The 13,362-nt window shown below is 43.5% G+C and overlaps 1 protein-coding gene across 1 annotated transcript in view; it reads right to left on the reverse strand.

The window, feature by feature from the left end:
• Nucleotides 1-385: 385 nt before the first annotated feature.
• Nucleotides 386-13,362, reverse strand: part of FAM117B (family with sequence similarity 117 member B) — a 425,002-nt gene continuing 412,025 nt past the window's right edge. The window contains exon 8 of the mRNA XM_085648964.1: nucleotides 386-3,420. Coding sequence (XP_085505090.1) covers nucleotides 3,105-3,420 — 316 coding nt within the window. The 3' untranslated portion in view covers nucleotides 386-3,104. The remainder of the gene's footprint in view (nucleotides 3,421-13,362) is intronic.

A 13,362-nucleotide genomic window follows, 5' to 3' on the forward strand; every position in this document is an offset into this window, starting at 1 on the left:
GCCTGCATTGTGTCCACGTAGCAACCACCCTCAAAGGGATCAGTTAGGTACAACATGATCTGCCCGGTTCCGAGACAAAAAAAAACCCCCACCAAGAATGGCACTTGACGTTACTCCTATGTGACTTAAAAACTTCATTAAACTAGTCTGGGTTCTGTTTCTTTAACTTCTATGTCTTCTGATGGTTTTTCTGTTTGTATGTAGATATGTATGTGGTACTTGTATAGACACAAAGCAAGTGAATTTCATTTATACCACAGAAACCAACAATCACATTTTTCTAAAGAGATTGTGTAGCACAAAAAACAACAGACACATTTCTGTTTCAAAGAGAGTGTGAACTTGAGGAATGCATTTGTACTGAAAAAACATTCCAAAATGATTAGCTTAAAAGTTTTTATTAACTTAACAGATCACATTTTACCATTTGGTACATGGTGGTGTTTATTCATTGAACAGACACACTCATCTTTTAGGTAACTGTAAAAAGGGACTTGCCAAGTGAAAGGAATGGCGCAGATTGGTGTAGAGAACACTGTTCTGGAAATTATTTATTGCTTTAGCAGGCATTCTTTGAAATGGGTCTACCTAAAATCTATCACAAGTGCAGAAAAAATGAAGTGCTGCTAAAATATCAAGGTCAATTACCTGGTTTAAGCTTATGTAATACTGATTGGGCAGTAAACCCCACCCGTTAACAGGGTATTCAGAAAGATTTAAGATGTTTCACCTAAAAAGGTGAAAGGTCTGTGCAGCATGTCAATCAGCATAATACTTGCTGTCTTGCTCCTCATGTTGTAGAAAACGATCCAGTGGCAGGATTATTTTACTCACAGAATAAAACACTATTTTAAAGAAGCCTTATTTCGGCACAAACTATATATGCACGATGGTTATGTGCTGCTCAGGAAAACTCTGTTTCCTGATCAGCTTAGGACTTGAATGACCAATTGTAAATGAAGAGCGTGAAAGAATACAACCACATGCTAAGATTACTTCTAGCATCTCTTCTCTGTAACAACAAAAATAGCCATCACTCTAGCTACAGGTGTACTGTGAGGGAATCTTCAGCTTATTATAAACTGGATTCATTACCTAAATATAGCTATAAGGTAAACGAAGCTTTTCTTGCAACATCTTTGAGGTGTCCCGAACAAGTGGTTGAAATTTTAATTAGTCCTTCAATGCACATGTAGCCCAACCCACTTGTACAAGACACCGCTGTAAGGCAAAAAATAAAGAAATGCAGCCTTATTAACAGTAACAGGTAAATATTTGGAACTCTTCATTTTTAAATAAGGCACACGTGCACAGTAAAACAGTCTATTGCAATTTCCCTATGCAACAGTTCTGTTCTGATTTAGGAGTGTAACATTTACAGTCAATCATAACAGGTATTGTCTGCACGAGTTCCTAGTTATCATGCCACCCACCTCTCCATTTTTCATTGTTTTTTTATTTTTTTGGCAATCAAATGCCCCAAAAATTGTTTTACTGCAGAGAAGGGGACGTGTTTTCTACAACATCAAGCTAAATGCTCAATACATTTATACACGTGCGTAGATGTCTTTAAAATGTTGATATTTCTTTCCCAAAAATATCAGGTTTAGTTGATGCCTATATCCTACTATTGTACGCAAATCTCGGACCTGGACTTTCAATTTAGAGGACGAGTTGAAAGGAATCGAAACAACTGGCTACTAATGGACACAAAAGCAACATCCAAACACATTCCAATTATACAGTGTGTGGAAGTAATCTGATTTGCCAATTGCACTGAATTCTAAAGGAATTTAGGCCGACTAAACGAGTATTCCTGGCACCTTTGGGATTCTACTGAATTAGCAAGGCTCGTAGTGCACCTCCGAACTATGCACATGATAAAGATGAAGTTTCTCGAGCATTAAGTCGCCCTCTTCCTCACTAAGAATAACAATTTATGATAATTTCCGATTGTGAAGAAGAGGTGGACATCTAGATGTGACAAATGAAAAATGATTACTTTCACATTCTAGTGACAATCATCCGATATGACAAATGCGCATCATTCAATTTCATGTAAGATTGGGTAGTTTTCAAACAACTGAACTGAACCACAGTGAACAGGTCAGCTGGTGGATTAGGCGATAGATGAGGAAAATGGACAGTTGCAGCAGTGCTAAACCCACGCCAGTTTAAGTGCGCCATTAAAAAAAAACTTACTCCAGTCATTACAAACTGTTGCCTATATTCTGCATAAGTCGAGGGCAGTCTAGGACACACTTCAACCAGCAACATGTCCCTGCCTTGTTCATGCAATATTCAGAGGAATTGTTGAAAAAGGTGCATTTTACTTTACATACAAGTCTTCGACTAGTGCACTTTGAACAATTCTTGTCCTTTTTTCCTAACATTTCATTTGTATCTAATTTTATCAGACGTTACCTAATTCTATTTAAAGGTTTCCAGCAAGTCTTAATGTGATCGAAAAAATGTGTGGAATATAACAATCAGTTTGGTCCCGGAAGCTGGAAATAGCTTACAAAAAAGCAAGGCTACAAAATAGTAAGAAAGTAAGCGATTTCTTACATTCTACCCTGTTGCAAGTCAGAAAAATAGCAAACATTTGGTTTTTATAAAACGATTTTCATTTAAAAAAAAAATGGATTTTAATGCAGTATTGCTGCATTTACGGTTTAATACTTTCATCAATCTGTCCCGCTGCAAGCTAGGCTACTTTTAGTTGCTCGGTTTGTATTTTGAAAACTGGAAAGTCAAGATGGGACACAAAGAAAATCATCCTTAATGCACTGGTCCAACAGTGGCACATAATTACCATCACCATTCTCAGTAGTGTTTTAAAGAAACAAAAGACAAGCTTGGGAGACTAAGCTCGAGCTTGATCCTTTCACGCCCCCTGTATATATTATTCATGCTCCTGTAGTCTTCCCGAATCCTCCAGATATTTTCAAAATACTAACGAGGATAGTAAAATGCTACCAATTTAACAGCTTATAAGACCAAAGGCAAGCAGAGCAAGTTAGAGCGACCTGAACTTTCCAGTCACTTCTAAAATTATGTTTCCCAAAGAGTCTTGAGAGTTTGAAGACAAAGGCCCAAATGCTCTAGCCATCCGCGTCCTCGATGTGTCCTGATGGTTGAAGCAATGTGTGAGGCTGGAAAACTGTACTTGTTCCTCGGGATATGCGATCTTGTTCTGTGCTAGTAGAAAGCGAGGCGAGAGCGATGGGCTGCACTAAGGCGGGGGACATGCCAGAGACTGACAAGCTGTGGTTGGAGCCCTTAAATGTTAGTTCTTGCGTGGGTAAAAGGGGCTTGAGGATGCTGACGAGGCAGAAAGCTGAGCCACTTTTCGGAATAAAGTTCACTTTGTTCTTGTCAGGACAGTAGAAGGGAGGAATTTCATGCAGCGGTTTTGGCCTAGAAAAAGAACACAAAACAACAACTTAAATAGCTCCAGGATAGGAATTCATCAAATCCTAGAACATTCACAATGTATGCAATTGTCAAAAGTACTTTTTTTTTTTTAAACATCTTTTTATTGGCATTTTAAATCGGATTATACATTCTGTACATGTACATTTAGTCATATCTTTTCAAAATACTTGCTAACCCATACAGATCTGGATGTTACAAATCATAAATAAAACAGATTGCACCTTAATGTACATTCCTATTAACGGTTAGTCTTATATTTTTCACTTTGGAATTCTGTACCACAGCATATATGTACTCAAGGGAGTTACTTCCACATTAAGCCAAGTTTACAGTTTCAACTCACTCTTTTCTATTAACGCTTAATCTATAACAAACTTTGTTGTGGCCTGTCTCTAGCTTTTCTATTTTAGATAATACGGGTTCCCACATGCTTATCGGCTAGGTGGGGGGAGTAGAAGTCAGGATATTACATCTGTTTGTATATTCAGTTATGTGTTAAGTATCAATACGTGGGCGGTAGGGGTGAGGCGTAGTGGGTACCTGGGGGGCGGTCTAGGACTCTCATGCTGGTAATGTCTTCTCTTTGTTCTCCTGTATCTTAGGCCCCTTCCTCTGAGTCGGTCATGTTTCTAGTCTCCCAGTCCCGCAGTACCTCTGCCCATAACTCCGCCATGGGACATTTACGTATTCCCTGTGCATCATCTATCTGGAGGGCCCTCAGCTCAGCTTTAGGTCAGGCATTTAAGTTTCTCTACCATGCCTTTATCGAGTGTGCAGTGTGTGCCTTCCAATGTTGGGCTGTCTGTTTTCATGCCAATACCAGTGCCAGATCTACAAATCTGTTACCTATATTTTTTGGCCTTCGGTCTAGGTAATAGGCCTATCCCAATCTCAGTCAGGGCTTTCTCCAAGAATCCGATTAAATGTGTACAGTTACAGGTCATAAGTACAAAGCCAGCATCCCTTAGTCCGCATTTAGCACAGGATTGGTCAGTATCTCCTCTCATGACATTCAGTCTATGGGGCATCAGATACACCATGTGTATATAGTTGAACTGGATTGTTTTAAAGTTAGAGTTTCTTGACATATGTTAGGAACCCATCAATGCTCGCGACCATTCTTTATCTGTTAGTGTTTTCCCTATAATCGCCTCCCATTTTCCTCTGGTCCGGTCCAGTGGTTTCCTGACCGATCCCAGGAGTGCTCTATATAACCATTTTATCAGGTGTCTAGCTGTTCCAAGTGTCAGCAGTACCTGGAGCACTCTATGCGTGTCGGGCTTCGTGGAGCCACTTTGCCACATATCTCGGATTGCTCGTGTCAGTGAGTGTTAAGCCAAGAATTGCCCAGGAGCGTGTTGGGACATTAAATCATCTATGGGTATCAGGGCTTCCAGGTGGGAGCAGTCCCCTACTATTGCGATCCCAGCCATTGTCCAATCTACTAACTGAAGTCTTGGGTATGGAGCCAATGGATTCCCATGCGGGATTCCTATTAGCGGTATTTCGGGTGTATACTGGTGGGTGACTTCTGTGCGCCGAAGGCATCTCTTCCAATGCTGTCTTCAAAAGTATATTGGGAATAGGGAGGGACACTTTCTGGTGTAGTAGCTTGGCTACCAACCATCCTTGATCGTTTCTCTCATTCCTATCATCTAGTAGCTCTAGGTTCTGGCCATCTATCCACTGAGCTAACCACTGGAGCTGGGCTGTCAGATAGTATAGTTCAAAGTCTGGGGCACCTAGCCCTCCATCTTCAGGTGCCCTTTGCACTACCTCCAGTGCCACTTTATTCTACCCTCCGTCCCAAATCAGTTCCCGAAGTAGCTGGTTCAGGTCCGGGACCCATCGTCGGAGTATCACCACAGGGAGGTTTGTAAAGTGATACAACAGTCTGGGCAGCAAAATCATTTGAGTGTGCAATGCGTGCCATCTAAGGCAATTTAAGAGACTGCCAAAACTTTATGGGTGATTTTAGGGATCCAACAATCAGGCTCAAGTTGCCTTCTCGTAAATCACTTACCGTATGGAAAGGAAAATGCTAATTACCAGTATGCATCTGTTCTTGGCATGTAGAGCTGTAGAGTTGTATTCTTTAGCATAGATCGCCATCTGGTGTTGGGCTCGGATGGTTGCACCTTGTTTTTGGTCAAAGAAGTTTTTGTTGTCACAGGATAGGGGACTCCTCCTTATGGTGATAGAGCGCATGGGCATCGACAACATCTTCAGATTGTTTTTCGCCATAAAGGGTGATGATGGAGTTATGAAGAGAATAGAAAAAGGATGTCCATGTGATGTATCTAAGTAAGATAATACTGCAACAGATAAAGGTACCCGGGAGGTGGGTGGGCGTATACAACTCTACAGCTTTACATGCCAAGAACAGATGCATACTGGTAAGTAGCATTTTCCGTTTGAGGCATATGAGCTGTAGATTGTATACTTTAGCATAAACTATAAAGCAGTTTTCTCCCTAGCTGTTGCAACCTGTATCCGTTGCAGTAGTTTGAAAAAGTGTTCTTAATACAACCTGGCCTACAGTAGCTTGTTGCTTTGCTTGCACATCTACACAATAGTGTTTAGTGAAAGTATGTGGTGTAGGCCAAGTTGCTGCTTTGCAAACGTCATCTAAGGGAATGTTCCCTAAGAATGCCATAGAAGCCCCAAGTTTGCGTGTGGAATGAGCTCTAGGGGGAATAGTTAATGTGCGTTTAGCTTTGAGATAGCATATTTGGATGCATCTAACACCACAATCCACCTTGCAATTCCTGTTTTGAAATGGGATTGCCTTTGTGAGGTGTGGAGAAAGCGACAAAAAGTTGTTTTGTCTTTCTAAAACTTCTATTTCTTTCGATGTAGTAGAGTATGGCTCTTTAGGTCTAACGAGTGAAGAGCGTGTTCTGCTACTGAGTCCGGTTGAGGGAAACATACTGGAAGTTCAACCGACTGATTAAGGTGAAAGGCAGATACCACTTTAGGCAGGAATTCTGGATTAGGCCTAAGAACCACTTTACTATGGTGTATTTGTAGAAATGGTTCTTTTATGGTCAATGTGTAGTTCACTAACACTCTTCTTAGTGATGTGATAGCTACGAGGAAAGCTACTTTCCAAATAAGGAACTGTAACTCGCATCTGTGCAGAGGTTCAAATGGAGGACCCATGAGGCTGGTAAGGACTATGTGAGATTCCATATTGGAGAAGGTGGAACTCTAGGTGGAATTATTCTTTTAAGTCCTTCCATTAATGCTTTCATAGCGGGTACGCGAAACAACAACAAATGTTGTCTGTTTTGGAGGTAAGCAGCAATTGCAGCAAGATGTAACCATATAGATGTATATGCTAGGTTACATTGTTGTAGATGCAGAAGACAACAGATAATATTTTGGATGGAAGCATCTAGCGGATCGATTTTGTTATTGGTACAATAAATGACGAATCGTTTCCATTTTGCTGCATAGCATGCTCTAGTAGAAGGAAGTCTAGCCTCTTTAATGATGTTCATGCAGTCTGGCGGGAGATTAAGGTAGCCAAACCCTAGGACTTCAGGAGCCTGATCGCAAGATTGAGGTGATTGGGATCTGGGGGTCTTCTCTCTCCATGGTTCTGAATGAGGAATTTGGGGGAGAGGTGGAGTTTTTGATGAGGCACTACTGAAAGTTCCAACAGGGTTGTGAACCATGGTTGGCGTGTCCATGTTGGAGCAACTAGGATCATTGTGAGGGAGTGTTGTTTGAGCTTCCGAACTAGTAACGGAATGAGCTGGAGAGGCGGAGAAGCGTATGCCAATCTGCCTGACCAGGTTATCCATAGCGCATTGCCTTTGGACAATGGGTGTGGATATCTGGAGGCGAAGTTTGGGCACTTTGCGTTTTGGTGGATGGCAAACAGATCTAGGTCTGGATGACCCCACATGTGAAAGGATGGAAGAAGAACTTAAGAATGAAGTTCCCATTCGTGGATCTGCTGTGTTTGACGACTGAGTAGATCCGCAATCTGATTGTGTCCTCCTGGTAAATGTTCTGCGAGGAGTTAAATGTTTTGAGGTATGGCCCATCTCCATATGCTTTGCGCTAGTTGTGAAAGCTGAAGAGATTGTGCCCCCCTGCTTTTGTATGTAATGCATTGCTTTCATGTCTGTACGGATCAAGAGAGCTTTGCCTAGTAGCAAAAGCTGAAAAGACTTTAGTGCTGGAAACTCCAGGTGATTTATGTGGAGTTGTTTTTGCTGATGGGTCCATATACCCTGAACAGTTTGGTTTTGGAAATGAGCTTCCCAGCCGGTGAGTGATGAGTGTGTGGTTAGCACTATTTGGGGAACCGGGTCGAGGAACGGCCGCCCTTTGGATAGGTTTGATGTGTTCCACCACTGCAGAAAGCGATGTGTGCGGCTGTACAACAACACCAGATCGGTTAACTGACTCTGGGCTTGGTTCCACTGATGTACTAAACATTCTTGTAGAGGATACATTTGAAGTCTTGCATAGGGAACAATGAGGATGCAAGAGGCCATAATCTCTTTAAGCTGCATGAACACTCGAGCTGGAAGGGAGTGTTGAGGTTGGAATTTTGATATGAGAGCTTGCATGCTGGCTATCCCGACTGGATTGGGGTATGCAAGGGCTTTTGAGGTATCTATTGTGGCACCTAGTTACTGAATGATGTGAGAGGGTTAAAGGTGTGACTTGGGTAGGTTTATTGTGAATCCCAAGTCGTGGAGCAGCTGGATTGTTCTGCGTGTATTGTGTACACACTGTGTGTGTGTGACTTGGCTTTTATGAGCCAGTCGTCGAGGTAAGGAAACACGTGAATGTGTTGTCTGCGCAAATGAGCTGCGACTACTGCGAGACATTTTGTGAAGACTCAGGGTGCTGTGGTCACTCCGAATGGGAGGACTTTGAATTGGTAGTGTTGTCTGTCCACTACAAATCGCAGATATTTCATGTGAGCGGGGTGAATGGGAATATGAAAGTAGGCGTCCTTGAGGTCTAGAGTGGCAAGGAAATCGCCTTGTTGGAGCAGTGATCATGTGGAAGTGGTCCGACTGTATGTAGAGATTTAACGGTCTGAGGTCAAGCATTGGTCTGAGGGTACAGTCTTTCTTTGGGATTAGAAAGTAAAGGGAGTAAACCCCTGTTCCCTGGTGAGGTAATGGAACCGGTTCTATTGCTTGTTTTTGTAATAAGGAGACAACCTCTTGTTTTAACAGAGTTAGATGTTGTGTGGACATCGGACGTTGTTTGGGGGGTATGACTGGGGGAGTTGAAGTGAGTTCTAGGCAGTAACCATACTGGATAATTTGTCTTACCCACTTGTCTGTGGTGATGGGATGCCAGACAGGTAGGAACTGTGAAAGTCTTTCCCCGACTGGAGTGGAATGGTTGGGGGGAAGTTACTGTTTTGTAGTAGGAGAGGTGCGGGTGCTAACGCGGCCTCTACCTTTGTTGTTGTTGCCTCTATAACCTCCCCTGAAATAGCCTCTGCTAGGAGAGGTTTGCGTAGTGTTTTTGTAGGAGGATGAGGTATTGTCCGTCCCAATAGATTTAGAGGCACCCTTATAAAAGGAGCGACGAAAGGAACCTATACTGGTTGTTGCTTTTAGGGCTCCCATGGATTTAGCAGTTTGAGTCCTTCTTCATTTTTTCCAAAGATGTGTCTACAGTGGGTCCAAATAGGTGTTCTTGAACAAAGGGTTGATTAAGAATTGTGGACTGCACAATCTTGTTTAAACCTAGATATGCGTAGCCATGCGTGTCTGCGTAGTGGAACGCTTGTGTTAACTGCACGTGACGCTGTGTCGGTTGCATCAAGAGCACACTTTATAGAAGTGTTTGTGATTAATTTTCCCTCTTGTATGAGGTCATTAGCCTTATACTGATCGGGAAGATGTTGTAAGAGCTTTTCAAGTTCATCGTAATGAGCCCTATCATACCTGGCCAGTAAAGCTTGGGTATTGGCAATGCACCAGTGGTTTACTGCTTGTGAGGCAATGCGTTTGCCAGATGCGTCCAGTAATTCAGACTCCCTATCTGGAGGTGGGGCATCCACTGATGTTTTGGGAATTTGCACGTTTACGTGCATTTGACACAACCAATGAATCTAGAGGGAGCTGTGATTTATTATAAGCTGGGTCGCTGGGAGCTGCCTTATATTTTTTCTCGATCCTGGGGTTGAGAACACTAGTCCTGACGGGATCTTTAAAAATGTCTGCTGCATGTTTAATTATACCCTTTAACATAGGTAGAATACTTGTTGATTTTTGTGACTGTGTGAAAGTCTCCAACAAAGAACCTTCTTCCTGTGGGTCTGAATGTAATTCTACCCCATGATATTGTGCCACTCTGTTTATGAGCTGTGCAAAGCCTATGTTGTCGTCTGGGGGGTATGGCCTAGCTGGGTAGAAGTCTGGATCGGGGAGATCTGGCGGATTGTCATAATCCTCCCAAGGATCAGGTGGTGGGAGAGTAGTGTCATCATCGTTATCCTCTTGTGGGTTTTCATCCCCACCCCCACCTCTAAGGTGATCATCATCTTGTGGTGTAGGTGAATATGGAAGCACTGGAGAGTGTGCTGTAGAAAGTGGTGTAGTGGGGATATTTGGAGGAGAGAAAGGCCTAACTGGAGAAGTTCCCATGTCTCTTTTCTTTAAGGGTACTCTGGGTTCTTCTGGGAACTCCAAAGGTCTTTTGTTTTAGAGAACTGTTTTGATTTTACCAGTTTTAGGGCAGATATGAAGGAAAATTTGTTTAGGGTCCACTGGATCTGGTTGAAATAGGTCTTCTAATTCAGTATCCTTGCTCTGTACTGATGATTTTGGTTGTTTTGGCCTTGATTCCGAAGCTTTAGGAGGAATTTTAGTGTCCTTTTGCTTTGGAGGAGCTGTGGAGTTCGAGGATTTTTTTGGGCTCCGAGGATTTGTGATCTGTTTTCGGCTCTGAAGATTTGCTCTTTTTCGGCTCCGAAGATTTGTGGTCTGGTTTCGGCTACGAGGGTTTATCCGAATGATGTTTTGGTGCCGAATGTTTGGGTTTCGCTACCGAGGATGGTAGATCTGTGCCAATGCGTGACTGATTCGGTCCAGAGTTGCCTGAAGGCTTATCTTTGGACTTCGGAGCCGAGCCCAAAGGCGGGGCATCAGAAGTTTTGCTACGGTGTCGGCCTGAGCCAAAAGGTGCTACTGAAGCCTTATATTTTTGAGAAGGTGTCAGTGTCGGTACTCACGGTTCGTTGCCCTAGAGTAACCGTCTGATCTTCGGCCTCTGATTTGTCAGCCTCGGAGACACTGATGTCTTCATTTTCCGGTTCTTGTTTCTCAGGAGCATCGGGGCCTGCATCGAAGATGTTATCCAGAACCGAGGTAGTGGGTCGAGACATTACGTGATGTCGAGACCGGCGATCACGTATGGTTTTCTTCCATCGGAATGAAGCGCAGGCCTGGCAATCTTTGTCCTCTTGTTCTGGAGAGAGGCAAAGGTTACAGACCTTGTGGAGATCAGTGTGTGGGAATTTGGCACCACACAGGGGGCATTTTTTTTAATGGAGTTCTTTCCATTAGCTGTAGGGCCTGATGGCGCGGATAGGCCCAACGGCCAGCGTCGACGACTGGAATCGAAGGTATTGAGATGTTGGATCCGCGTTGAGGAGCGAGATTGAAAATAATACCGTTGAGCGGTGAAGGATTGTGCGTCGAAGGGGAATCTAATACGATGCCGACCCAGAGCACAGCCGTTTACATTCGAACCCAATGGCGGAATAAAACAATCTGAAGATGGAGTCGATGCCCATGCGCACTATCACGCGCTTCAACACCCCATCAGGGGTAACAGGCGCTATATGAATGCAAACCTTTCTTTCCCTCCGCTATCCTTCTCACTCCAAATAACTGACTAATATCCACCACTCAAATTACTTTCATATTTCGCCATACTAATTCACCACCAATCCTTTATGGGTGTCCTGAGTAGAGTGCTACTCACCAAAAAAAGCACTTGAAACACCCCATCAGGGGTAAAAAGCGCTATATAGATACAAACCTCTTTTCCTCTTCTATCCTTCTGCTATCCTGCCGAATCCAAATAACTGACTAACATATCCAACACTTAAAATGTACTTGCATGTTTCACTATACTAATTCAACACTAATCCTCTATGGGTTCTGGAGTAGCGCGCTACTCGCCGAAAAGCGCTTTGACCCCTCGTCAGGGGTAGTAAGCGCTATACAAATGCAATTACAATACAATAAGGAGGAGTCACCTATCCCGTGACTACAAAGACTTCTTTGACAAAAACAAGTTGCAACCATCCGAGCCCAACACCAGATGGCGATCTATGCTAAAGTATACAATCTACAGCTCATATGCCTCGAACATATGGATTCCTAGATATTTAAAGGAGCGAGGTGCCCACTGGGAAATTCCTAGGTTGTGCGTGGTCTTCCAGGAGCGGGAAGGCATAGGTCTTGGATTTATTAATCTTAAATCCGGTCAGGTCTGGATATTCTTCTAACATGGCACAGGGTCAAGACTGATTTGCATATGGCTAGGTCTAAACTGGGGTGGCATGGTGAGCAAACGAATGATGGATTTGAATATGCTACTTACCAGTATGCATCTGTTCTTGGCATGTAGGGCTGCTGACATTCATATCTGTGCATAGATCGCCGCCTAGTGTTAGGTCCGGATGTTTGCACGTTGTTGTCCTGGAAGAGTCTTCGAAGTATCCTGGGATAGGTGACTCCTCCCCTGGACTACAGTGCGCATGGGCATCCTCTCCATCCTCAGATTGTTTTTCGCCATTGTGGCAGTGATGGAGTAGATACAGAAAGTGATGACCATGCTTACAGTAATTCTGAGAGCTGCAGCTGCTACAGGCGCCGGGGAGGAGGGAGGGCGATATGAATGTCAGCAGCCCTACATGCCAAGAACAGATGCATACTGGTAAGTAGCATATTCAGTTCGAGGCATGTGGGCTGCTGAATTCATATCTGTGCATAGACTACATAGCAGTACCTCCTATTAGCGGCGGCTACCAGTGCCAGCTGCAGCGGTCTGAAAAAGAGTTTTGAGAACAGCCTGAACTACAGCTGCCTGCTGTTTTGATTGCACATCTACACAATAGTGTTTGGTAAATGTGTGTGTAGTGGACCAGGTGGCTGCTCTACATATATCATGCAAAGGGATGTTTCCCAGGAAAGCCATGGAGGCCCCTAACTTGCGTGTTGGGTGGGCTCGTGGGGGAATCGTTAATGTGCGTTTAGCCTTTTGATAGCAAATTTGAATACATTTAACGATCCATCTGGCTATACCTGCTTTGGAGATAGCGTTACCTTTGTGGTGTGGGGCAAAGGCAACGAAAAGTTGTTTAGTCTTCCTAAAGATTTTAGTCCTGTCGATATAGTACATGAGGGCTCTCTTCACATCTAGTGTATGGAGTGCTCTTTCTGCGACAGTTTGTGGGTTTTGAAAGAAAACGGGCAGTTCAATAGTTTGATTCATGTGGAACTGCGATATCACCTTGGGCATGAATTTGGGGTTGGTACGTAGTACGACCCTGTTGGCGTGAACCTGTATAAATGGCTCTTGAACGGTTAGTGCCTGGAGTTCACTAACTCTTCTTAAAGAAGTGATCGCTACTAGGAAAGCTACTTTCCAGGTAAGGAATTGAATCTCGCATGAGTGTAGAGGTTCAAAGGGTGGACCCATCAGGCGTGTGAGGACCAAGTTGAGGTTCCACATCGGAGCCGGTGGGTGGCTTGGAGGAATTACTCGTTTGAGTCCTTCCAAGAATGCTTTGATGGCAGGCACTCTGAATAAAGAGAGGTGCTGCCTGTTCTGGAGATAGGCTGATATTGCGGTCAAATGGTCACGTATCAAGGTGTACGCCAGATTGCATCGGTATAGGTGTAAGAGGTAACAAATTATGTTTTG

The sequence above is a fragment of the Triturus cristatus genome, chromosome 3_2, assembly GCF_964204655.1.
Source record: "Triturus cristatus chromosome 3_2, aTriCri1.1, whole genome shotgun sequence".
NCBI classification, from domain to species: domain Eukaryota; kingdom Metazoa; phylum Chordata; class Amphibia; order Caudata; family Salamandridae; genus Triturus; species Triturus cristatus.